The 27,856-nt window shown below is 35.1% G+C and overlaps 1 protein-coding gene across 1 annotated transcript; it reads left to right on the forward strand.

Moving 5' to 3' along the window:
- The first annotated feature begins 22,845 nt into the window (after positions 1 to 22,845).
- Positions 22,846 to 27,498, forward strand: LOC133199854 (uncharacterized). Its single transcript, XM_061335676.1, has one exon. It carries the CDS (start codon positions 22,846 to 22,848, stop codon positions 27,496 to 27,498), a length of 4,653 nt encoding a protein of 1,550 aa, XP_061191660.1.
- Positions 27,499 to 27,856: the final 358 nt, after the last annotated feature.

The raw sequence follows: 27,856 nt of genomic DNA on the forward strand, positions 1-27,856 counted from the left end.
CACGCCTTGAGGTCACCAGTGTACTAGCCACCTGTGGCCATAAACAAAGCTAGTATTTGTGATCGCGTATAATGTCAATTTTGTACAAAGGGCTATTAATTAATGGAAAGTTATGTTTTTAATTATATCGAATCAGTAAGATTACTTTACCGATTTTTTATAATCTTAATTCCAAACACTGGTGCATAAAAATCATTTTGAATTTTAATCGCTGTTTTTGTCTGTTCATGCAACAATACATTTACATCGAAATATTTCGAAAAAGCTGCCGTAATTAAAGTTGTTAGTTAACATCTTACTGATCTCAAGAAAACGTTATTTTGTTTGAGTCTTGTGTTCTAAATGAGCTAGAAGCATAACACATATACAGATAAGCGTTTTCATTCAGCAAGTAAACAAGAGCTCTTCATGCGTGTAATTAAAATAAACTTACTATAAATAATAAACCTAGCTACATTAGATGCTAATATTCTTTAGAATCGGGTTCTTGAAGTGTTCTGAGCTTTATTTCTAAATTATTTACTGACAACTTTCCCTTTTATTTCGTTTGTTTTCAAATTTGGATAAACCAGTCTACTTTACAGGGAAAAAAGATAACCTTTTCTTTTTATCATATAAAAACAAACAATAAAGTTAGAAAATAAAACAAAACTTTAAACATAGACCATTCACAGCCATTAAGTACACGCCTTTTACATTCACCTTGTGTGTTTACAATTATGTAACCCCTCCCTCGATAGCGCGTGGCAAAGGAGGTCACCGGGGATCAATCGGCGTGTGAACCAGCGACCTAAGGTCATACACAAAACAAACCATAGAATGGCCTTTCCAAATACATTTTGTAAACTAAGTGATGAGTGGATAAATATGTTGAATCTTTCAGATTATTTTATAATATCTTTAATTAAGTCGCTAGTACATTTCAATTTATATTTTATTCGCTGAATTACAAGAAAGTTGCATATTAATTTTATTTTTATAAACATTGTATTTCTCGATATCGAGATAATTGCGCTTTGTGAAAAATTACTTTAAAATCATTCAGAATCTTTCATATTATTTCGTCTTACTGTTTATCACTCGCTCGTTTTAATCAACTAGTCTTAACTGACTTCAAATTCAATGCATTTCGAATGCCGAAAAGACCACTTTGTTTGCGTATTAAAGAAACAGTTTATTTATCTCTCTAATGTTATTATTTAACGAGTTGCTATTTCTTTCATGAACATTAAACAGCATGTATATAATTATCACGATAATTGTACGTAGAGGTCACATTTTTAATTGTCAGGAAAATCGAAAATAAAATTAACTACTTTTGAGTTTGTATTATTTTCTTCCTAACTTACAATATTATTGCATTCAAAATACTAGGTCGGACGCAAGTAACCTAAATATTTCACTTGTATTTGAAAATTCTATCGAGCGTCGAATGAATTTTACCCGTTAAAAAGTGTACAAAAAAACCTTCCTATGCAGTTTTCTTTGGGAATCAATTGGCTTAGATAGTCTACTCCATGTGTTGACAAAACTCACGCAATGAGAAGCCATACATTTCAAACTTGTGACCTCTTGGTCAGTGCATGTGAAGATTACGCATGGCAATTAGTGTCTGGAAAACGAAGTATGTTTTATAAATGATTTGACAGGTTAAGATTTGTTCTCATTCCAAATTAAATACAACTTTACACAATCCCGTTATTTCTTTGTTATTTCATACCGTCAGTTATATTAGAGATTGTTTTAAAAACGTGTTGTTTAGGAAGATTAACCTTATGCATTTGTTTTATTTCATCTAATAAACTGAATTTTCCCATGATACGAATTACTGGTACATGCATGTAAGTACGCGTAAATGCGGTCTTATTTGTTTATGTGGAAGAGCGCCCAAAATAAATACACTTCGAACTCTGGAATTTCCCTACTTTACTGTTTAAATCATAGGTCCGCTCAGCTGACGAGTTGTTTTAATAACGGTTATAAATTATATTCAAAAAAGTCCTGGCCATCGATTGTTACGCTTGGTTACATTGCAATTAAACAGGTATATACTAATAAGATATTAAGATACTATCGGTATATATATTTTCACCTAATATGTTTTCATTGAGTGTTTTCATAAAAATAAATTGCTGGAGAATATCATGTTCTGCCTGATCATATCGATAGCGCGTAGAAACAGCAGTATATGAACACACGCTTTTGTGTACAAAGCAAACGTGTAAATCAAAAGGATGGGGGAAAACGATGAAATAAAAACATTTCTCTATCAACTGAAATTATTGTCTTTAGACAGATAAAAATAAATGAATATTCGCCTGAGAACATGTGAAAATTATACCCAAATACAATGTAACGAAGGATTTTCGGTTTAATCCGAGTACACAATAACAATGTTGTGTACATGTACATGCAGAATACCACTTTTTTATCCTTCGCCCATGTGTTCCTCCTTAACGGAAAAAATTATCAGTAAATTATATTATACCGAACAAGGTTTTTCTCATATCACTGTAAAAATGCCCTAAAAAACTAAAACCGTCTGGTTTGACTTTGTCAACGCGTTTTAGATCGGGTTCGAGATTTTTATTAAATATCTGGAGTATTTCGCTTATTCTGCAAGTCTTTATAACAAGATTTGCTTTTAAAAAAAAAAGCTGAGAGTCAGCCACTGGAATACAGAAAGTTTCTTTCCTTGTTTGTGATGGTATATGATTTGTTTTATCCATCATGTTGTGTTCATTAAAAGTCATTGTCGTCTAAGTTAAAATTCGCCCAGTCGTTTTCTTATTTGTAACATAATTCTGTACATAATAAATAATAAAGCATAGAATAAATTTTAGTTAAACTACATCGTGATCATTATGATGACCTCCAATTAATTTCTCTTGGGCGCGGACATCAGATAAAGTTCGTCTCAGAAATGAACAAAGCCACTATGATCCCAATCATTGAACGTGTAAGAATGTATACATTTTCATTTTTACTGTTAAATTCTATAAATAATATAGATTATGATGCTGAAAAGGAAGGTAGACCTTGGGTCAGATTGTGTTAATTATTATTAGATAAAAGTTTTTTAATCGTGCAGGTTCGAGGCAATGCATGATAGGGGAAAGGGGAGGGTGCATACTGTATGTATATTTAATTCAATTTCTAAATTTAAGCATCCATTTTAGTTTTATCAGGGACCTATATACTAGTATATAGGTCCCTGGTGTTATTAGGAAAGAAAAGAATTGCTTCCAAAATAAAGTAATAAACTGGAGATCGATTCAACATATTTTATACACACAGTACGTATACCCTAAAATGATACTGGATTCCATCTCGCTCACTCTCTCCAATGGGGGGGGGGGGGGGCTGTCTATAAATCCGCGCAGTTTCTCTCAACTATCGCAGTTCTACTGTGGTCAGTTTCTCACCTGTGGGCGCGTTCACGTGCACAAGCGGCACTTACATGTACATGTCTATCATCGTGTAAATTATAAGAATTTACACATCTTAAGTGATATTCTGACGTTTTCATAACTTTCATCATTAAAGTAAAGAGATTCTTTTTTTTCACTGTCTTGGGACCTTTGTGCAAGTGGATTATTGTGTGAATTCCGACCCGTACCTGTCTTATGCAAGGTATTGATCGAGGGAGTCTTGCATCAGGCATTCAGAGGAATACACACAAATCCTTGAACTTGCAACGGCGATTGAGGGTATATATCAAGTGTTAAATGTGCTCTGCATATAAACTTCTCATCTTCTATAAGAAGCACTGAAATATTTTCATAGTATCATATTTCCCACTTAGAACAATCTCTTCTTTAATTTTTCGTCGAGAACGACGAAGAACAATGCAGTCTATAAATAGATCGAGGTCGCGTCTTTGTTTAGAGGTGTTTGTGAAGAATCACGCCCTTTGGTCAGCTCTGTTGGTTGGAGCAAATAGCACGAGTTGTACATCTTTTTCCCAGAATTCCAAATTATGCAAGCGTACTTGCAGTTTTATCCCACCGTAACTAGTCAGCCCACGGGCTGACTAATGAAAAAAAAAAAAAAAAAACACTGGCAGATTTAGAGGAGGTTCAGGGGGCCTGCAAGCCCCCTTTTTGTATCCAAAATATACACAAGATTTAATAAATCAATTTTTATGTGGCTTTGGGCCCCTACCCCGACCCAAAACTGGTCGGGCCCCCTTTTCTAGATTCCTTTATCCGCCACTGAAAAAAAGAATGTGTTGTTCTCTTGGATGTCGATATCTGAATTATATTTTAATTAAACATCCTGTCTAATATATCATGGGCGCCCATAATAGGACGATTATTTCTTTTTTAAAATAAAGTGGTTCTTACAAATGTTAAAAAAAAATTACAAACGGCTAAGTAATTATTTAATTCATCTAGAACAAAAGTTATATAATCTAACTTTTATAAATTATCACGAAAGTCGTGCGATCGTATACAAATACTCAGAAGCAATCTTCATATTTAATGAACGTATAGGTGAATAAATTGCCTCTCATCGCTATACGTATACCCCCATCCCCGAAATAAATAGAATGTTTTCCTTCGCAACCGGTTATGTAAGTACAAGCGAGGATGGAGCTTTACAGAAGCAGGTGATGAATTCCGAGAGAAAGGCACTGCCTATTTTCACAGGTACTTGTGGACAGGACCCCCCCCCCCCTCCAATATGCCCCACAGGTCAAAAAATATTTTTATGTATTTTTTTCATAAATTATTCTTCTAGTACACATTTACAATGTATTCCATAAGAAAAATCCAAAAAATAACGCAGAATTAACGTTTTACTAAAAAATCATACCCGCGGTATTATGAAATAGAGAAGGTAAGTCACTTCCATTTGTTTACACTGGACCCCTCTTGGATATCAGGCCCGAAATATCATTTACCTAATACATGTCACCGAAATGTGTCATGATATCTGTTTCGGAAGATATTTTTGTCTTTAATCGTGCTATTTAATTGCCCAGGCATCCCATAATAAACCGAGTATTCATCGTCAAACGTGAAAAATGCTACAAGATTTGGAAATGTCAGAGTAGAAATTACGGAAGTGATGCAAAAACGACACCTAGCGTGTAACTCTCGAGTTCCGAGTGTTATAGAACTAAAGGAAAAGTCAGAGGTCTACGAAAAAGTTCGGGAAAATTTTGATAAAGAAGTCGAAATTGATTCATTAGAATTAAATTCTGCTTAAGATTTTCGAGATGAGCGAGGGTAGTCGTCAATATTCCCTTTAAAGGATGTTATCATTGATACCAAGTAGCGGTTTAAAAATCGCTTAAACATTATAAACTTGACATGTAACCCCCCCCCCCCCACTCCACCTCGGCCGCCTTCCCCATCTGCGTGGACATGGAATTTTCATTAAATTGTGTCTGCGGAAAGGTGGATATCCGTTAAATTAATGTGGTATTAAATATAATATTTAGAATGATAAACTAGTTTTAAAAATAAGTAAAGACAGAAATGTGATTATTTAAAACTGTACAAAAAAATCTCTTTGTTTCCCATTTGTTATGAATTCGCTACATGTATTTAATCAATATTGATTAATTTGGGGACGGGGGCTGTGCAACGTCATTACAAGTTACAGTTTTGGAGAAAAACAAATTGACTGGTTGATGAATGGTTGTACAACCCATGCAATGTTTAAACGTCAATTGCTACGTAATACAAGTTGCAATTATCTAACTATGACCGTTAGAAAAGGCGTACCTAAAGAACTTTTTAAAAGTCTTTATTTTATAGAAGTTAAGCTTCCGTTTGTTCAATTAAAATAATAGCAGCTTGATATATATGTAATCAAGGCCAGAAATAAACTCAGCAGTGCGACGCGAAAGTAAAGAAGAGCATGAAAATTATTTTTTAAAAAAAAAGGGGGTTCTGATTTTCATTCTTAAGAATTAATTTTGAAAAGACTCACATTTAAATTCCTTGGCAAATGATAATCATCGCATAAGAATATTAAAAAAATACACATAATTATTAAGCTTAGTATTATCGGAATTAATTGCAAGCATGTCCATGTAGAAGGGGAAGGGGGGTTACATATCTTGTAAGTTGTAAATAAATGTTTAAGCGATTTTTAAACCGCTACTTGGTATCAATGATAACATCCTTTAAAGGGAATATTGACGACTACCCTCGCTCATCTCGAAAATCTTAAGCAGAATTTAATTCTAATGAATCAATTTCGACTTCTTTATCAAAATTTTCCCGAACTTTTTCGTAGACCTCTGACTTTTCCCTTAGTTCTATAACACTCGGAACTCGAGAGTTACACGCTAGGTGTCGTTTTTGCATCACTTCCGTAATTTCTACTCTGACATTTCCAAATCTTGTAGCATTTTTCACGTTTGACGATGAATACTCGGATTATTATGGGATGCCTGGGCAATTAAATAGTACGATTAAAGACAAAAATATCTACCGAAACAAGATATCATGACACATTTCGGTGACATGTATTAGGTAAATGATATTTCGGGCCTGATATCCAAGAGGGGTCCAGTGTAAACAAATGGAAGTGACTTACCTTCTCTATTTTATAATACCGCGGGTATGATTTTTTAGTAAAACGTTAATTCTGCGTTATTTTTTGGATTTTTCTTATGGAATACATTGTAAATGTGTACTAGAAGAATAATTTATGAAAAAAAATACATAAAAATATTTTTTGACCTGTGGGGCATATTGGAGGGGGGGGGGGTCCTGTCCACAAGTACCTGTGCCTATTTTATATACATGTACATTCCTAGGGACCTGGTTTTCTGAACCGATGTCACTGTTATTCAAAGACCTAGCTAGAAATTCTCTCTCTCTCTCTTTGAAATGCAGGCCCGTCGATCGTAAAAAAATGACAAAATAATTTCAATTTTTATTATTTACATTTGCAAATATTTTTCTTAGGTGAACCTATTGAAGAGAAAATATGTTCAATTCTGTACAAACTTATTAGGGGGTCAGAGGTCATGGCGTGACCGTATCACACAGCGAGATGATATCTTGTCTACATATTTCTGTCTCGGTGACACTGGTTTCGGAACTTCTAAACCGTTAAAGCGATGAAAAAGATAAAATTATTGAAACATATATGTTTTTTTTCGTTCAACAAATGATCATTAGTTCTTTCTTCGGTGTGAAGAATGTTTTTAATTAGCCTAAAATCACGCTTACCTTTTTAACCCGAAATTTCTTTGAAGGTATGTAAACTGAGGACGATATCACCGCTTTTGACTTCATATGAAGAACTCAGATCATTCTCAGTAGCGATCATTGTTTTTTTTAATATATTCGATCAGTGCATATTATCTAAAGTCAGGTACTCTTCACACAATTGCTCCAAAGAAAATAGTTCCATTCATGATCAGTAGATACAACATTACAACAAATTTTAAGAATAATGATGAATATCTAATACGTTAAAGAAAACAAAATTATCGTGAAAAGATTTTAAGAAAATCACTTTTTCCCCAGAAAAGCAAAGAAAAAGTTTTCGTATTCCTACGCTCGCTGCCTCCTCAGTCTTTTTCACGAAATATATAGGTCATACTTCGATTGATAATGATAAATCTTTTCACCAATTATATTACTGTCATGATTATTGTTCGTTAATTGCCGTGTATTTTCTCTTGAATTAGAATATTAATCATTAACTGTTTGTTTGTTTTTTCCCCTCTTTTTTAAGCAACGGAATGGTTATTATTGTTAAACACCTGCAATCGTAACTTCTCGGCAAAGCAACGTGATTTTCCGAGCTCGTCGGAAAGGATCTTCGAACGTGTGTAGACCTAGGCTATTTGATCTTGCAAGCACAGGTGTGTGCACCGTTCGCTAGTGACGCTTAAATCATGTAGACTGGGTATCAGTATTTGCTACGGACATGAAGAAATTTAGAACTATACACCAGTTTCATAACAAGTGCAGGTTTTTTACTCAAGCCTTAGACTGGGCTAGAGGGACTGAGTTATCTAAAACGATGGTAGGTCTTCGATTTACTCAGTTTTTAATCAAGAAAATATACTATTTTTGTAAATAAAAACATTTCTTGAAACAAAATGAAGTTTTCAAAACGTCTGTATATTCAAAATCTATATTAAGTGTTAAATGTCGGATTCTATTCTATGACGAAGGACTATTCAGTATTGCTCCACAGCCGCAACCAATCTCGCGATTTCCTTTGCGTTTAAACAACGGCCGTGACACCGTCAATGCATCTCTGGACGAGTTCATTGATTACTCTAAAAGGTGACAGGTTGACCCATCTTTAACATCTGCCTATACTTTGAGTGATAGTACTTTAATAGCACAAAATTAAAAAATGAATTAAAATCTATCCTTGATAGATCTATGATAGTTTTGCTATTTAAAAAAAAATTGGACTATCTTTGATAATCCATAACGGCTTGAATTTTTTTCACAGAAGATTCTATCATTGGAAAGTTAGATGCATGTAGCACAGGCCCATAGTACGCGGGATTTTTTCGGAGCCCCCCCCCCCTTTCACTTTGAAAACGTTGCTATGCCTGTAACATGCTATTTGGATTATGAGTGAGGTGTTAAATACATTTTTAAAATTATACCGTAACGATTAATTATATTTAGTCTATGTTCTATGTGAAATTAAACCTATTTTTTATGCATGTGCAACTTTGTGATAAAGTCACTACAAGCATGTAACGATATATATATATATATGTACATACAGTTTGTTTCCTAGTACATGCATATTTTATTCAACAAAAGATGTTGAAACTCAGTAGCCTAAATAATATGTCATTTTAGGATATTTATGGCACTTTTATAGTTGACTTTCTACAGCTTGAGTATCTCTGACGTTTTGTCAGTACATGTAAATACTTGTTTTTTATTAGAAATCATCTGAGCACAATGAAAATTCGAATAAATTAAAAGTCGAATATCTTGGATATGGGGTAACCCATATCTTTTCTTGTTTATTATTATTATGAATAGATATTTCCTGAACTGGACTGCTGAACAGCAATATAAGTATTCAAATGTTGAGAGCGAGGCGAACTCTCAAGACCAAACAGCTTTTAGGTCACTTCGCGTCACAACATAGCATGAATACGGCGGGCCGTTCGTGTAATAAATGCAGTTCTTTTCAGAAAATTCGTCTCAAATGTAAATAAAAGTAATAAACATCAATGTTAAAAAGTTCTCTGGGAAATGAACTTGGTTGGTACCTGATCAAATCTGAGAAGCCCTTAGGGCTTCACAGGATTTGATCATGTGACCAACCAAGTTCATTTCCCAGAGAACTTTTTAACATTGTTGTTTATTTCTTAAATAAGTATCTCATCTCCCAAGCCCAAAGGCCCAAAGTAAGCTTTTCTGTTCATAATTCTTCAGCTTTGTTTGCTTTCTTGGTGTATATAAGCGTTATCGTCGTTGTCGTTCTAAAGTTACTTGTAAAATTTTCTCATTTTTATCTTATCAAGAACCACTGGGCCATAACAACGAAAATTAACATAGAATATTTTTGGTAAAGATTTGTTCAAATGAAGGGTCACATCCTCTTTTAACGGATACATGTAGTAAAAATTAGATGGGGTCCAGGCGCGGATCAAGGAATTTTTTTTTCCACGGGGGGGGGGGGGGGAGAGGGGATCCTAATAAAAAAATATTTCAACCCAGAAATTTCTTGACGAGCCAAAAAAAGGAAATTCTTTTCAGAAATGTGAAAAACCTATTTCGTGTGTGTGTTTGTGTGCGTGTGTGTGTGTGTGTGTGGGAGGGGGGGGGGTTCGTTGACTTTTAAAGCTTCATACCTAAGACTTTTCATACCATTTTAACACAGATCCGCGTTATCGAGGAAGGGTCTGCGTTTTCTAGGGGGGGGGGGGGGGAGTGGTTACTTTTACTTGCTTTAGTATATACATTTAACTGCCCCCAACCCCCTCTAGATCCGCGCATGGGGTCATTTGAAAATAGTATTCTCAAGAACCCCTGGACTAGAATGAGAAAATTTCCAACATAGCATACATTCATTTTATTTTTCAAATCTTGATTCCAGGGAGAAGGTTTGGGCCGAAAAGAGTGTTCATAATTTAACATAGGAATTTATATATCCCCCCAAACGAAGTGTGTTGGTTTGGGGTGGGGGTGTTTTGAGTCTTGGAATCACACTGTCCGTCTGCCTAGCTGTCCGTCTGTACGTGATAGTTTGCCCAGGATATAACTTTGCTATGAAGAAACTGGAAGGTCATACTTGGTACAAAGATTACTAATGATCCGAGGGTGTGTCATGGTTTTGATCCAACATCATTCCGGCAAGTTCAAGGTCACTTAAAAAAAAATAGCTAAGTTTTGTCCGACTCATTTATCTGTAATAGAGAGTCACCGGAAGCTCACTGGATACAGGAATTGCTTATGACAAAAAGGGTTTGCCACGACCTTCATTCAAGGTCATTCCTGTAAGTTCAAGGTCACTGACAGAAAAGTGTAAGATTACTGTATGTGCTATAATTTTGGAAGCTCATACTAGGAACAAAGATTGCTTATGATCCACCGGTTTGAGATAACATAGTACTAGATTGGCAGAAGAAGTGGCAAAACTCGTGCCTGGATTATAAATTTATAAGGGGTGGGAGGAACACAGGAAACTTTTTCTCAGATTGCTTGAGATGGGTTTGTCCTGACCTTGAATAGAGGTTTTTCCCGCAAGTTCAAGGTCACTGGCAGATAAATATTAATTTTTTTTCCATGCTATAACTTTGTAATATAAAATCACTGGAAGCTATTACTTGATACAGAGATTGCTTATGATCCAAAGATGTGTTTTGACCTTGATCCAAGGTGTTTCTGGTAAGTTCAAGGTCACTGACAGAAAAGTGCAATATTCTTTTTCAGGAATATCTTGGTCATTGAGTATCACTGGAAGCTCATAATTAGTTCAAAGGTTGTTTTTGACCTTAAAATAGGTCATTTAGGCAAGTTCAAGGTCACTGATATAATAAGTGTAAAATTCAAAAAGGTCTAGTCGCCCACGTGGCGCAGTGGTAAGAGTGTCTCCTCTAGAGTCGTGGATTAAGGAGTTGATCCTTATGTCGCAGGTTCGAATCCCACTATGGGACGCAGAGACCGATCCTTCAGATGAGACCGTATAAACTGAAGTCCCGTCTGGCAGTAGGTGCTGGCACGAAAAAGATCCTTCACTGTTCAATGGCCATGAGTGCCGAGTATAGGTCAAAATTTGCAGATCTCCATCGGCAAATATGGTGGCGTCTCCACATGATTGAAAAATTCTCGAGAGGGACGTTAAACAACATACACACAAACAAACAAACAAAAAGGTCTTTAATTTTGTAATAGAAAAAATTGCATGCATTTGTATTTCACTGAAAAGATGATAAATATATCATCCAAAGTGTGTAATGGCCTTGACTTAAATTCGATGTCACTTAGAATATGATGTTTTGGATGAATAGTCTGAAAGAATACGTGACTGTGAATTTTTTTTGTCGATGACATACAGATGGTGTTTGCTCTTAACCAGCTGCAGAATGTGTCCTGGCTTGACGCACGATTATTTGGACAAGTTCAAGTTCACTGACAGGGGAATTTTACATTCTTTTACTGTCTTTCTACTGTTGAAACGTTGGAAGTTGATGCCCCTTACAGGATTGTTTATAACCTTAAAATGTTGCATGACCTTGACTCAAGGTCGTTATGTTCTGTCCGGAGCTCCGACGGAAGACCTATTCGTTGCATTGCAACGAGCTCGGCTCTAGTTCTTATTATTCTTTTTTTTTTTTCCTAGACGCCAACTTTGAGATCTCATATCTTGCTCATTTCTCAACAGATTTTGCTCAAATTTGCAGGGTTTATAGACGTTACAAAACTCTATCAGAATGCTGTCAAACACTTCAAAAATTCACTTCCGCTTTTGGGTTATCTCCCTTTAAATGAAAATTTAGGACGCTTCATTTCCAGACAAAGGCTCAGAGACTACAAAAGCTGGAGTAGAAATTCTACCGAATTTAAATAATAAAAGCACTGAAGTTGTGCACATCTGTTTTTGTTTTTCAATTTCTGTATTCAAAATGGCGCTAGAGAGGGGTCAAAAATTAGAACGCCTAAAAGAGCGAAAATTTACACATATTTTCCTTTTTATCTTCTAAACTAAAAATATTTTGATAAAACATGTAGAATAAAAGTTGTGCACAATTTTAAGGCCTTTCATTTGACACCACTAAAAAGGGTCTAGCCCCTAAAATTAGGGATCTCGGGCCCTTTAATTTTTTTGCTTTATAACTCAAAAACGGTAAATATTTCGAAATAGCTGCCGTAATTAAAGTTGTTATTTAACATCTTATTGATCTCAAGAAAATGTTATTTTGTTTGAGTCTTGTGTTCTAAATGAGCTAGAAGCATAACACATATACAGGTAAGTGTTTTCATTCAGCAAGTAAACAAGAGCTCTTCATGCGTGTAATTAAAATAAACTTACTATAAATAATAAACCTAGCTACATTAGATGCTAATATTCTTTAGAATCAGGTTCTTGAAGTATTTTGTGCTTTATTTCCAAATTATTTACTGACAACTTTCCCTTTTATTTCGTTTGTTTTCAAATTTGGATAAACCAGTCTACTAAACAGGGAAAAAAAGATAACCTTTTCTTCTTATCATATAAAAACAAACAATAAAGTTAGAAAATAAAACAAAACTTTAAACATAGACTATTCACAGCCATTAAGTACACGCCTTTTACATTCACTTTGTGTGTTTACAATTATGTAACCCCTCCCTCGATAGCGCGTGGCAAAGGAGGTCACCGAGGATCAATCGGCGTGTGAACCAGCGACCTAAGGTCATACACAAAACAATCCATAGAATCGCCATTCCAAATACATTTTATTAACTAAGTGATGAGTGGATAAATATGTTGAATCTTTCAGACTATTTCGTAATATCTTTGAATAAGTCGCTAGTACATTTCAATTTACATGTTACAAGAAAGTTGCATATTTATTTTTATAAACATTGTATTTCTCGATGTTGAGATAATTGCGCTTTGTGGAAAATTACTTTAAAATCATTTCGAATCTTTCATATGATTTCGTCTTACTGTTTATCACTCGCTCGTTTTAATCAGCTAGTCTTAACTGCCTTTCACTTATTCACTTCAAATTCAATGCATTTTGAATGCCGAAAAGACCACTTTGTTTGCGTATTAAAGAAACAGTTTATTTATCTCTCTAATGTTATTATTTAACAAGTTGCTATTTCTTTCATGAACATTAAACAGCATGTATATAATTATCACGATAATTGTACGTAGAGGTCACATTTTTAATTGTCAGGAAAATCGAAAATAAAATTAAGTACTTTTGAGTTTGTATTATTTTCTTCCTAACTTACAATATTATTGCATACAAAATACTAGGTCGGACGCAAGTAAGCTAAATATTTCACTTGTATTTGAAAATTCTATCGAACGTCGAAAGAATTTTACCCGTTAAAAAGTGTACCAAAAAACCCTTCCTATGCAGTTTTCTTTGGGAATCAATTGGCTTAGATAGTTTGTTCCGACATGTGTTGACAAAATTCACGCAATGAGAAGCCATACATTTCGAACTTGTGACCTCTTGGTCAGTGCATGTGAAGATTACGCATGGCAATTAGTGTCTGGAAAACGAAGTATGTTTTATAAATGTTTTAACAGGTTAAGATTTGTTCTCATTCTAAATTAAATACAAACACAAACCCGTTATTTTCTTTGTTATTTTATACCGTCCCTTATATCAGACAGATTATTAGCTCACCTGAGCCGAAGGCTCAAGTGAGCTTTTCTGATCACATTTTGTCCGTCGTCCGTCCGTCCGTCTGTCCGTCTGTCTGTCCGTCTGTCTGTCTGTCCGTCCGTCTGTAAACTTTTCACATTTTTGACTTCTTCTCAAGAACCACAGGGCCAATTTTGACCAAACTTGGTACAAAGCATCCTTGGGTGAAGGGGAATTTAAATTGTTAAAATGAAGGGCCAAGTCCCCTCACAAGGGGAGATAATCAAGAGAAGACAAAAATAGGGTGGGGTCATTAAAAAATCTTCTTCTCAAGAACCACAGGGCCAGTAAAGCTGAAACTTATATGGAAGCATCCTGGGGTAGTGTAGATTCTAAATTGTTCAAATCATGACCCCCGGGGGTAGGGCGGGGCCAAAATGTGGAATCAATGTTTTACATAGAAATATATAGGAAAAATCTTTAAAAATCTTCTTCTCAAGAACCACTGGGCCAGAAAAGCTGAAACTTATGTGGAAGCATCCTGGGGTAGTGTAGATTTTAAATTGTTCAAATCATGACCCCCGGGGGTAGGGCGGGGCCACAAGAGGGAGTCCAAGTTGTACATTGAAATTAATAAGAAAAATCTTTTAAAATTCTTCTTCTCAAGAACCACTGGGCCAGAAAAGCTGAAACTTATGTGGAAGCATCCTGCAGTAGTGTATATTCTAAATTGTTCAAATCATGATCCCCTTGGGGTAGGGCGGTGCTACAATAGTGAGTCAAAGTTTATATTGATATATGTAGAAAAATCTTTTAAAAGTTTCTTAAAAATCAAAAGCCAATGGGTCATAAAAGATTAAACTTATATGGAAGCATCTTTAGGTAGTTTTTATTTTAAATTGTTTAAATCATGGGGAAGGGTGCTGTTTTTTTTCCGTAGTCTTTTTTTGCGATCGGGTTCGTTATTCCGAATATTACGATATCCGATATCAGAACGAGGCTCTTTGTTATAACAGCCACGGTTGCGTCGGGCGAAAGACAGCATTCGAGAACGGATCCAGTTTTAACTTAATTCAGATACCTGATTTGTTTTAGTTCATTTGTAGAGGTAATATAACATGCATTTTAAACATCGAACCGATTGAATGATGGAGATGCTACGTTTTCATTTGCGCATTTGAGTTGACCAAACTTTTTAGTTTTTGAAGCTTTTGACGTTGCAAATTTATTACGAATTCAACAGTCATTCGGCAATCAGTATGTATCGCCAATAAAGCCTGATGTCTAATGATTTTATAAGGGAAACTATTTATTTTTAACGCCATATTTGTGCAGATATGGTCCATGCTTATTCACATAGGTTAAAAAAAATAATAATGCACCGAAAAGGACGTGATTCAGGGGCTGACAAATAGATGTTAAAGGCACTTGCCCAAGGGCAAGTACATGGTCAAAATTCACTTGCCCTACCTGAATTTTTGCCTGCCCTACCATTAACTTATACTGTATTTATAAATATATATAAAAAATACTGAGTAGAATATTGGCATACATATTGATTTTATTTTTGATAATTGATTAAGTCACTTGCCCACGGGCAAGTGGATGATAAAATTTCACTTGCCCAACCCTAAAATTCACTAGCCCCGGGCGTCGGGCAATGGGATTTTTCATCCCCTGAGTGATTGAAACTCGCACTGTAACGCAGTAGATATAGGGGCGAGATGTAGAAAATGGCAAAACAATTTAGAATAGAAGATATATATTCTTATTGATGAATGATAATCGAAATGTACAGGTTATGGATAAAAAAGTATAACAGGAAAAAAAAAGAAAAGCATGGTATAATGTATTATGGAATCCAGTAAATTTGAAGTAACATATGCCAGAGTCTTCTGGCTGTAGGGTCATGAAACATACGTAGACTTCAGTCAACTTTTCAACCCCTTGTAGAATGTTTATCAACGATGTAATTAATCTAAATACTTGCAAATAACAACATTGTTTGAATTAATACTAAAACATTTTTTTAAATAAATTTTAATTGCTTGATATCCACAACATTGAAGGATAATATAAATTTAGACTTAAGCTAAAGATGTTTCATGATCCAAGGGCCAGGTTGAATAATAAATAAAAAAGACTAATTGATTTGTTGTTGTGTTGTTGCTTGATTATAATGTTATCTATGCAGGGATTACTCTACGTTTTGGGAGAAACTACCTTTCCTGGAGGAATACAGGTGGTTTCACCCCGATTTCTTGTTTGCTCTGAGTGGTTTCTCCCCAATTACTTGTTTATGCTGAGTGGATTTGACCCAGTTGGGTTTACCCATAATTATTGTCTGTTTGTCGGATGGTCGTTTGTTCAGTAGGATAATGATAAGCAGCTGAATAAAAATTAAAGATGAAGGCTGTCCTTTGTGCTTTTACATGAATCTATACAAAAGTTTTGTTTGCTATATCATTTTTTTTTTATAATGGCTACATGAAGCTGTATTCATTGCAAATAAACTGTTAGTATTTTTTTTTCTTTAACTAAAAAATTATAGGAAAATATTAAAATTTAGGCCTTATTTATTTGTCTATTTGAAATATGAACAGATATGTGTTGCATTAAAAATTCGTAAAGAATTTCATTCTATATCTGATATTGAAATGTTATTTAATTATCTACCGGGGTAATTATGACTGTGTATAAGTCACTTAAAAAAAGAACATATAAATTTATTACCTGTTACAGTGTAGTTAAACGAGGTGAAACCACTTGGTGCATACACTTAATCGGGGCAAACCCACCCGTTTCATTCTGGAGAAATGGGGAAAATTAGCCAGGGTCGGAGGACCAGTTCAAATAGGCAGATCCAGGGGGGGGGGGGGGTTACGGTATTGCAAAAAAAAAAGAAAGAAGAAAGTCCCAAGTTTTTGTTTGGTTTACATGTCTACATGTATATGTAAAATGTACGTTATATTAACTCTACCTCTTCACCTTCAACCCCCCCCCCCCGCCCCTTTGAAAAATTTTCTAGATCTGCGCCATCCAACGGGTGCAGGGTGAGCCCTGCTGGGAGGTCCAGTTTAATATCAGCATTTTTATGACCATTTAAAGTGCATAAAATAGCAAATTAAACTATATTTCACACCTCATGATAATTTATTTCTTCTATTTTCCAGTTTTTTAAAAGAAAAGAAATATTTGAGCTTTTTATTATTGTAAGGGAAAATTTTTACTCATTAAAGGGGAAATTGGGATATTCAGGGGAAATTTTCTCTTAGGGAAAAATACCAAACATTGGTAATACTCCGGGTAAATATGCCCTAGAAAATCCCTGTATAGTAACAATGAATTATCTTGATTGGAAATTGTATGCTAAAGATTTAATTATTTTATTTGGCGCTTTTTGAAAAAGAATAATTAATACCCTCCTTCGAAGAAGGGAGGGCATATTGCTTTGCTGCTGTCTGTTGGTTGGTCTGTCGGTCCACTTAGTTTCCATTCATTATCTTTGCAACTGTTGCACATACTGAAATGAAATTTGGTATACAGGTATATCTCATGAATATCTAGGTCAAGTTCTGTTTTGGGTATGATCACACCAATTTTGTCAGAGTTAATGCCCCTTGGACTTAGAAAAATTCCGATCATTTGCAGTTTCCGTTCATTTTCTTTGCAACCATTGCACATACTGGAATGAAATTTGGTATACAGGTATTTCATATGAAAATCTAGGTCCAGTAGTGTTTTAGGTATGATCACACCATTTTTTACAGAGTTATGCTCCTTGGACTTAGAAAAATTCCAATCATTTGCAGTTTCTGTTCATTTTCTTCGCAACGGTCATACATACTGAAATGAAATTTAGTATACAGATTTATCATATGAATATCTAGGTCAAGTTCTGTTTTGGGTACTATCGCACCATTCTTGACAGAGTTATGTCCCTTAGACTTTGAAAAAATTACAATTATTTACAGTTTCCTTTCATTAGCTTTGCAGAGGTTGCACATACTGAAATGAAATTTGGTATACAGATTTATAAGTAAAATATCTAGGTCAAGTTCTGTTTTGGGTAGATTGCACCATTTTTGACAGAGTTTTGGACTTGGAAAAATTCCAATTTGGGGGGAGGAGGCATAACTGTTTTACAAACATATCTTGTTAAATTATATTCCATTACTGGTAAAGACTAATCTCCACTTGAAATACTTTTTGCTTTAAAAAAAAATAGCCTTGATCAAACATCCCATAGGCAATAATTTAATGGGGAAGAAAATTACATTTCTGGTTAATTGCACAATATTCAGGTCATCTTGGTCATGCATACATATATACAGTTTTTGGTCAATGATTACATGATGGGTAGGCTTATCGAAGAAATTTCAATTTTGTTCATAAACAGCCTCTGGATAGAAGGAAAGATTTGCATTTTGAGTTTAGTTGGTAATGTAATAGATCCAATGGATAGGAGGAGTTGGGGAGAATTTCTTAATATCTAATATGAGGTTTAAATTGATTGGAATGAAAAATATGGAGACAACGAACAGAACTCAAGATCAAGAGCCCATAAAACAATCACACTCATTTATAAAAAAAAAAAAAGGGGGGGGGTAATTGAAAGTAATTAATCACACTCCCATATTAGTACATACATGTATAATCTTCCTCAATGTTGATCTTTATGTATTTAACAGATAGAACAAAATTTAAGTCAATTTTGTTAAGGTCAACAGTTGTGGCAACAAAAATACAGTGATGTGCATTGAAATGGTAAAAAATTTCATTTGAATGGAACATTTGTTTTTTTCTTGTATACCATCAAGTGTTGCATAACCTTGTGCCCATTTCTTAAAAAGAAAAAAAAAATGAGATAGCAATTTTCTGTGCAATATTGTTTTAAGACAACCCCACTTTGAGACTTAGCATGTATCAAAACCTGGTTATACCCCCTGCAAACGAAGTTTCGGGGGGGGGGGTACATAGGAATCACCTTGTCCGTCTGTCTGTCTGTTAAAACGTGTCCGGTTCATATCTTTCTTTCGGAGGAACATAAGAATCTACTACTCCACACAAAGATTGCCCATGACCTAAGGGTGTGTCATGACCTTGACCCAAGGTCATTTGGGGAACTTCAAGGTCACTGGAAGAAAAATTTCATAATTTGTGTCCGGTCAATATCTTTCTGACGGAGGGACATTAGAATCTACCACTCCACACAAAGATTGCCCATGACCTAAGGGTGTGTCATGACCATGACCCAAGGTCATTTGGGGAAGTTCAAGGTCATTGGAAGAAAAAATTCATAATTCATGTCTGGTCCATATCTTTCTTATGGATAAACTTGGTAGGTTCTCATTCCACACAAAGACTGCCCATGACCCATGGGTTTGTCACGACCTTGATCGAGGTCATTTGGGGAAGTTCAAGGTCACTGGAAGAAAAATTTCATAATTCGTGTCCAGTCCATATCTTTCTTATGGATCAACTTGGTAGGTTCTCATTTCACACAAAGATTGCCCATGACCTCAGGGTGTGTCATGACCTTGACCCAAGGTCATTTGGGGAAGTTCAAAGTCACTGGAAGAAAAATTTCATAATTCATGTGTGATACATATCTTTATTATGGAAAAACTTGCTTCTGAAAAACCCAGCGGGGGGTATTTTGTCCCGTTTGGACAGTTCTAGTTTTAAATTGGCAATTTACTTTTCTGTTTTGGTTTAATTTATTAAATATACTGCCTATCATTTGTTTTTTTTTCTATAAAATATTAAGATGATATGTCAATTGATTACTCAATTTATTTGATTGGTCATTTTAAAAATGGGTTAAAAATTTTGAAATTGTGCAAAACTTGAAAGAAAAGTTATTTTACCTATTCTTTCCTCCCTTTTCTATTATATAGAAGGATGTACAGTTGAGTCATGGTAATCAGGATACTTCACATTACTGATGAGGTGTGTTAAAAACAGAATGTTTAGATCTACAAGTAATTCGGGATTAAATTCGGTATTCCTGATGCTTCATAAACCAAGATTCTAAGAAGTGTCTGTATTAACAAGGCTTGACTGTACATCCGTAGTATCTATATTCATTATTTACTTTATCCTTTGTAGATGCCTAGAAGAAAGTATTGGAGGATGAGTGGTGCCAGGAAAGAGTTACGGACTGACAAGACTGAGGAGACTGGCCTCATGAAAAACAGTAAAACAATGTCTGACCTTGACTTGACTGAGGAGACTGGCCTCTTTAAAAACAGTAAAACAATGTATGACATTAGAATGACTGAGGAGACTGGCCTCGTGAAAAACAGTAAAAGCAATGTTGACACTGAGGATCCTGCCCTCAGCTTACAAAAAAACAGGTCAAACAAAGAAACTTGTGCAACAAATCTGCTGAATGATTTTTGTAAGACAAATTTGCTGAATGAACTATGTGAAACAAATCTGCTCAATGAATCTCATGAAAAGAATTTGCAAAACATTACTGAACAAAAATTGACAAACAATGCCTCAATCACTAAAACTGTACAACATAATCATGGTGTAACGGCTGAAGAAGGCAAAGCACTTAGTCATGCAATCGACCAGGTATGCAATACAAAATTTGTATTTGGGTCATTTCATCAAGGGGATGCAAGGTTTTCATCATTTTCTAGAGGAAGTCAGTGTACCTGCAATGCGCTTACTATGCTGATAAAAAGTTACGAAGGATTTTCATTCTCAACAGAATTTATTGATAGCACTTTAATAGCAGGAGATCAGGTTTATGTTATGTTGGTCAAGAATTTGCAGCAAAGACAATTGTTTCTTAACAAACTACTTAAATTTGATGAGTTGCCAAGTACCTTAACTTTAGGAGAAAATCATCATGTCATTGAGAAATTTGAAACCATGTGGGGAATACTTGTCTCTGATGAACAAAGTAGTCAAGTGAAATCATTGCATCAAGCTTTAGAAGAGGCTTTCCAGGTTTCTAGATATTTGCTGATAATGATAGGGGCAATTTGTTCTGGTATATACAAAGTGTCAGACAATGAATTTTACTTTTTTGACTCTCATCCACACGACAGTGCTGGCATGTCTGCCTGTGATGGTAAATCAGTACTAGTACAAAGCAAGACTATTGATGATTTGGTGTCATATTTGTACAGTATGTATAACAGCATGCATATAGATTTTAGAACGCAGTTTGAAATCTTACCAATCTCAATTAAGACTTTGCATCATAGTTTTCCAGAGAAAAGCCCATTGCAGAAAAGATTTTACAAAATGGATGATCATCTCTCATCTAGGACAAAATCGGATCAAAACCCATGCAGAAAAGTGTATATGAGAGATTACATGAGGAGAAAAAGACAGAATGTACAATTTAAGCAATTAGAAAGAAACAAAGAAACACATGCAAAAAAGTTACGAAGACAAAATGATGATATAAAAAGCAGAGAAACTGAAATTGCAACATTTGCAAGGAAATTGAAAAGGCAGAATGCTGAAATAAGACAGAAAGAAAATGAAAGAGAAGCAGCTGCTAGAAAGTTAAAGCGACAAGATACTGAAATTAAAACGAAAGAAAGGGAAATGGATAAGCTTGCAAGAAAATCAAAGCGACAAGATGCTGTAATTAAAGAGAAAGAAAGGGAAATGGATAAGCTTGCAAGAAAGTCAAAGCGACAAGATGCTGTAATTAAAGAGAAAGAAAGGGAAATGGACAAGCTTGCAAGAAAGTCAAAGCGACAAGATGCTGTAATTAAAGAGAAAGAAAGGGAAATGAATACTGCAGGTAGAAAGTTAAGGCGACAAGATACTGAAATTAAAAAGAAAGAAAGGGAAATGGATAAGCTTGCAAGAAAGTCAAAGCGACAAGATGCTGTAATTAAAGAGAAAGAAAGGGAAATGGATAAGCTTGCAAGAAAGTCAAAGCGACAAGATGCTGTCATTAAAGAGAAAGAAAGGGAAATGAATACTGCAGGTAGAAAGTTAAGGCGACAAGATGCTGAAATTAAAGAGAAAGAAAGGAAAATGGATAAGTTTGCAAGAAAAGTAAAGCGACAAGATGCTGAAATTAAAGAGAAAGAAAGGGAAATGAATACAGCTGGTAGAAAGTTAAAGCGACAAGATTCTAAAGTTAAAGAGAAAGAAAGGAAAATGGATAAGTTTGCAAGAAAGTTAAAGCGACAAGATGCTGAAATTAAAGAGAAAGAAAGGGAAATAAATACGGCTGGTAGAAAGTTAAAGCGACAAGATACGAAAGTTAAAGAGAAAGAAAGGGAAATGAATACTAAAGGTAGAAAGTTAAAACGTCAGAATGTTGAGGTGCAAGAGAAAGAGAAAGAGGGCAGTAGAGTTTCTAAAAGAAAATGCCGAGAAAATCCAACTGTTCTTGAAAAGGAAAGGTTAAGAAAGCAAGCTAAACGAAGTAACATTTCATTAAGAGAAAATGAGAGATTCCTAAATAGGGAACAGAAACAGAAGCAAAGAGCAGATAAAGAATATTGTGAAAAAGTAAATGAACGACAGAGACAGAAAAGATTTGGAGCAGATATAGGAGATTGCATTCAAAATTTTCATGAGCAGATTAGACATGGTCCAATTTTTGTATGCTCATGTTGTCAGCAAACATGGTTCAAAGAAAGTGTTTCTAAAGTGGAAAACATCATACTAGATGATAAATATAAAAACAAGTTTCTTACAAGCACTGTGTCTGTTGAAAATATGGAATGGATTTGCAATACTTGCTGTTCATCAATAAGAGAAAACAAAATTCCGAAGTTGTCTGTCTTAAATGGTATGATGTGGCCACTTAAGCCAATGGAATTAGATTTGTTTCCTTTAGAAGAAAGGCTTGTATCTCTGAGAATACCTTTTATGCAAATAAGTTGCCAAGGGGTGGACAGTATTCTGTAAGAGGAAATATTGTGAATGTTCCTGTTGATATTCAACCTACTGTAAATAGCCTGCCAAGAAAATTAAATGAAAATGTCACAGTTCCTGTCAAATTAAAGAAAAAGTTGTCATATCAAAAATGTGATTATCACGAAAATGTACGACCAACAAAAGTACTGATAGCGTTGCACTGGCTTATGAACAATAGCGACTTTTACAAGTATGCAAATATCAATGTTGATGACAACTGGTTTCAAGAAATTACAACGTCAGCAAGTGAAATTGTTCAGGAATTAGTGAAAACACAAGAGAGAAACAACCAAAATGCTGATGATCTTGAGACGATTGATGATGATGATGATGATGAATTCTGTGAAGTAGATGGAGTTGGTAGAGATGGTAATTGTGATACTCTTTTAGATGATGCTTCACGAGACATGAATCAGGTATACACATTTGCTCCAGGTGAAGGACAACGCCCGCTTAGTTTATATCAAGATCAGACAGCTGAGTATTTATCATTTCCAACAATTTTTTGTGGAAAGGGAAGATTACAAGATGATGAAAGACAAGTTCGTGTCTCATATGCAGATATTGCTAAATGGGAATTAAGGAGTGTTGATAGACGTGCTGCCCAGTCGGTTCCAAATTTGTTTTTCAAGTTGAAAAAAATACAAATGAAGCAAGTGACAGACAAATGCAACCTGGCTCTTAGGAAATGCAAAACCAAAGGAAAATCCATGACAGCAAATGAAATGAAAAATCCTGAAAATGTTAATAATCTTGTTAGACACGATGAAGGCTTCTTCGTGTTCAGGCAGTTACGAAATTCACCTGCATATCTTGAGACTAGAAAAAAAGATGTATTTGCTATGATCAGACAGTTAGGTCTACCAACATGGTTTATGTCTCTGTCAGCTGCAGATACAAGATGGAATGATCTCATCAGAGCACTTGGTGTGTTAAATGATGGAAAAGAATACACTGATGAAGAAATCGACAGTATGACTTGGTTTGAAAAATCAAAATTAGTACAAAAGGATCCTATCACTTGCTCTAGGTACTTTGATCATAGGTTCCGTATGTTTATGAATACAGTGTTGAGAAGTGATCATCATCCAATTGGGATTGTAAAAGACTTCTTCTACAGAACTGAATTTCAGCAAAGAGGATCACCACATATTCATATGATTGTTTGGATAGAAAATGCACCAAAATATCATGAAAATAATGAACAGGAGATAGTAAGTTATGTAGATAATTACCTGGAATGTGAAAAGAATGAAGAGAAGGATTTGACTGACTTGCAAGTGCACAAACATTCACAGACATGCAAAAAGAGAGGTAAAGCTGTATGTCGATTTGGTTTTCCCCTCCCTCCTCTTGAAGAAACTTTGATTTTGGAGCCACTAGAGTGTGATGTTGATAAGTACAAGAAAATGTATGATGATATTCAGAAACAGCTGAATGATATGAAAAATGGATGTGATTTGCCCTACAAGGAGCTCCTGAGCACGGTTCTAAAGATATCGGAGGAAGATTACATGAAATGCATTAGAAGTTCACTGAGAGGTCCAAAGGTTTTTCTAAAAAGAAATCCATGTGATATGAGGGTAAACTCATACAACAGTGTTGTTCTTGATGCTTGGAAAGCTAACATAGACATTCAATTTATTTTGGACCCATATGCCTGTGCAATGTATATTGTTTCATATATAAGTAAATCACAAAGAGGGATGAGCGATTTACTTAACAGAGCTGCAAAAGAAGCTAGAGAAGGAAATCTTGACATAAAAAGACAGGTACGTCATATTGGAAATCATTTTCTCAACAGTGTAGAAGTTGGAGCACAGGAAGCAGCATATTTAGTATTGCAAATGCCAATGACCAAAGCTTCAAGAGATGTTGTTTTTATAAACACAAGTCCATCAGATGACCGAGTAATTCTCATCAAAACAGATGCTGAATTGGAAAAGTTGACACCAAATTCTACAGATGTGGAATGTAGCAATGTTATTAAACGGTATGCAAAACGCCCAAAGCAGCTTGAAAACTGGTGCTTAGCTGATTACGTATCACAGCTAGATGTTGTCTTCCCTAAAGATACTGAAAAAGAGTTCACTGAAAATGAAGTGAATGATGATGATCAGGACAATCAGTCAGATAATGAAGACAATTCAGATCTTGAATTTAGTGAGAGTGATACACTTGTTACTCTGAGAAATGGCATAAAAATTAAACGACGGAAAGTACCAAGGGTAATTAGATATGTTCGATTTAATATCAAAACTGATCCAGAAAATTACTACAGAGAAAAACTCATGTTGTTCATGCCTTGGAGAAATGAATCAACTGATCTAATATCAGGAATGGACACGTTTGAGAAGTCATTTCATCTGAAGAAGTCATTTCTTACACACAAGGTCAAAGAATATGAATTCAATGCTGAACAGCTTGATGCAGCTTTGCAAATGGCAACTGAGGATTTTTCAGAAGCTTATGATGAATTGGCACCAGATGTTCAGCAAAGAGAGGCAGAAGATGAAAATGAGGGATCTCTTGAATCTGAAAACTTTGTTCAGTTTAATCCTGAGAGGCCTATTGAACAGAGACAGTATGATATAGGATCTGACCTTGGAATTCCATCAACAAGACAAATAACTGAAGAAAGTTCCGTTAGATTACCAGACGATGAATACTTGAAACTTTTAGGAAGTTTAAATGTAAAGCAGCGAGAATTTTTCAATCATGTCTTGCAATGGGTCAAAACAAAGACAGAACCTATTTATTCATTTTTGTCTGGAGGTGCTGGTGTTGGCAAATCTGTTTTGATAAGGGCACTTTATCAAGCTCTGCACAGATTCCTATGTTCCACAGAAGGTGAAAATCCAGATGACATAAGAATACTTCTTTGTGCTTATACTGGCAAGGCGGCATACAACATTGGAGGAAAAACTATTGCATCTGCTTTCCATCAAAAAATTAATCAAAGTCAACAAAGTTTGCACTGTGATGAATTGAACACTTTTCGTACAAAGTACAAAAACCTAAAATTGATCATTATTGACGAGATATCAATGGTTGGAAATAGATCATTAGCACTCATTGACAGTCGGCTACAACTTCTCACAGGCATCAAGAAACCATTTGGTGGTATTAGTATCATAGCTGTTGGTGATTTTTTTCAACTTAAACCTGTAATGGACCGTTGGATCTTTCAGGATTTAAATCATGATGCTCAAGCTCTTGCAAACAATCTCTGGAAGGAGCATTTTTGCATTTTTGAGTTGGATGAAATAATGCGCCAGAAGGACGATCTTGAGTTTGCTCAACTTTTAAATCGCCTTCGTTACAATATTATGACAGAAGAAGATATGAATGTGATACACAGATGCATGATAACGGAAACAAGTGACAATTATCCACATCATGCTCCTCATCTCTTTACACAAAATTCAAAAGTAGATGCATACAACAATCACTTGATTGAAAAACTTGAAGGAGAAAAGGTCACAGTAAATTCAGTGGATAGTGTTCTAAAGGATTATTCAAAGGAACTTAAGGAAAAGCTGCTTAGATCTCTATATAAAGCAGATGATGTTAGCAAAACTGCTAATTTGATGCAAAAACTGATTCTTGCTGTTGGGATGATCTATGATATCTCGGTGAATGTTGATGTATCTGATGGTTTAACAAATGGGTCAACATGTAAGGTACAATTAATTGAAAGAAAAATGGAAGGAATATCAAGACCAAGCATCGTGTGGGTAAATTTTTTTGATGCTGCTATTGGAAAAATTACTCGCAAGAAATATAAACATTTGTTTCATGAAGGAATTAAAGTGGACTGGACACCAATTTTTGAAGTTCAGCGATCTTTTGTATTGAATTACAATACGTTTCAGAGAATTCAATTTCCGTTACGGCCAGCTGCAGGAAAAACAGTTCATAAAGCGCAAGGTTGCACTGTTGATGAAATTGTGATTGATTTGTCTCAGACTAGAGTGAGGAAAAATCCACATATTCACTATGTAGCATTAAGTCGAGTACGATCCGTGGATCATCTGCACATCCTAAACTTCAATGAACAGGCATTGGCTATGGATGAACAAGTAGTAGAGGAAATGGAAAGAATGAAGAAAGATGTGCCGCTGCTACTTTGTTATGTCCCATTATACCAGGTCGATTTGCATTCTTTTAAAATTGCTTTCAACAACTGTGGATCACTTCATAAACACTTCCCACAAATTCAAGATGAACCAAATATTGTTGCATCAGATGTAGTTGGATTCTCAGAGACAAGATTAACTAGTGTTGATGTAGCTGAAAATTATCAACTGGAGGGATACACAGCAGTATTTAACCATGAGCCTACGTGTAATCTGGACAGACGCCCATATCATGGAACAGCACTGTATGTGAAAAATGTCTATAACACAACCTGTATCTCAAAGCTGAATACTGGGTCTGTGGAGTTTATCATGGTAAATATGCATTTAAACCAAAGCAGAGATGTTCAAGTTGTAGTTATTTACAAATATCCATCTTGCTCTTTTGGGGATTTCAAACAGCATATGAATATGCATATAAAGCCCTTGATTGATGAACAGAAAGACGTGGTATTCTTAGGAGATTTTAATTTTGATTTATTTGCTGGACATACAGACTTTCTAACTTTTATGGAAAAGGGCTTCAGCTGTAAACAAATTGTGTGTAAGGCTACTCATGACTCTGGTTCTAAACTTGACTTGATTTTTACAAATATATCGCAGTGTGAAACAGATGTTGTTGAAGCATACTGGTCAGATCATAAAATGGTGTACTGTGCATTTGATAAGACTTTGCATTAAATACAATGGGGCTCCAAAGTAAAAAAAAATTCAGAGGGAGATTCAAAATAGTGCCCCCTCCCTCATCCCTTTGTCCCAATCCTAGTATACCCCTTAAAATTTTAGGGGTATACTGGATTCACCATGTCCATCTGTATGTGTCGTAATTTGTCAAAGCCTGGAGCTATTTTTTTTATGATATGCTGTCATGACCATCTAAAAAAATTAGATCAAGGTCTCAAACTTAAAATGTTTAAAATTTTTGGTTCTGGATGTATATATTATATGTTATACTTTGGCAGAGAATGCTTACGAAAAAGGGATCTGTCTTGATCTCATTGGATGTCATGATTGTACAAAATCATTCTGTAATATGACT

This window comes from Saccostrea echinata, unplaced genomic scaffold, assembly GCF_033153115.1.
Source record: "Saccostrea echinata isolate AGI-Se365-2 ecotype Australia unplaced genomic scaffold, CSIRO_AGI_Sech_v1 ptg000036l, whole genome shotgun sequence".
Classification (NCBI taxonomy): Eukaryota; Metazoa; Mollusca; class Bivalvia; order Ostreida; family Ostreidae; genus Saccostrea; species Saccostrea echinata.

Coding starts and splice junctions, on each gene's coding strand:
- LOC133199854 (XM_061335676.1), top strand. CDS start 22,846: ATGAACAATAGCGACTTTTACAAGTATGCAAATATCAATGTTGATGAC.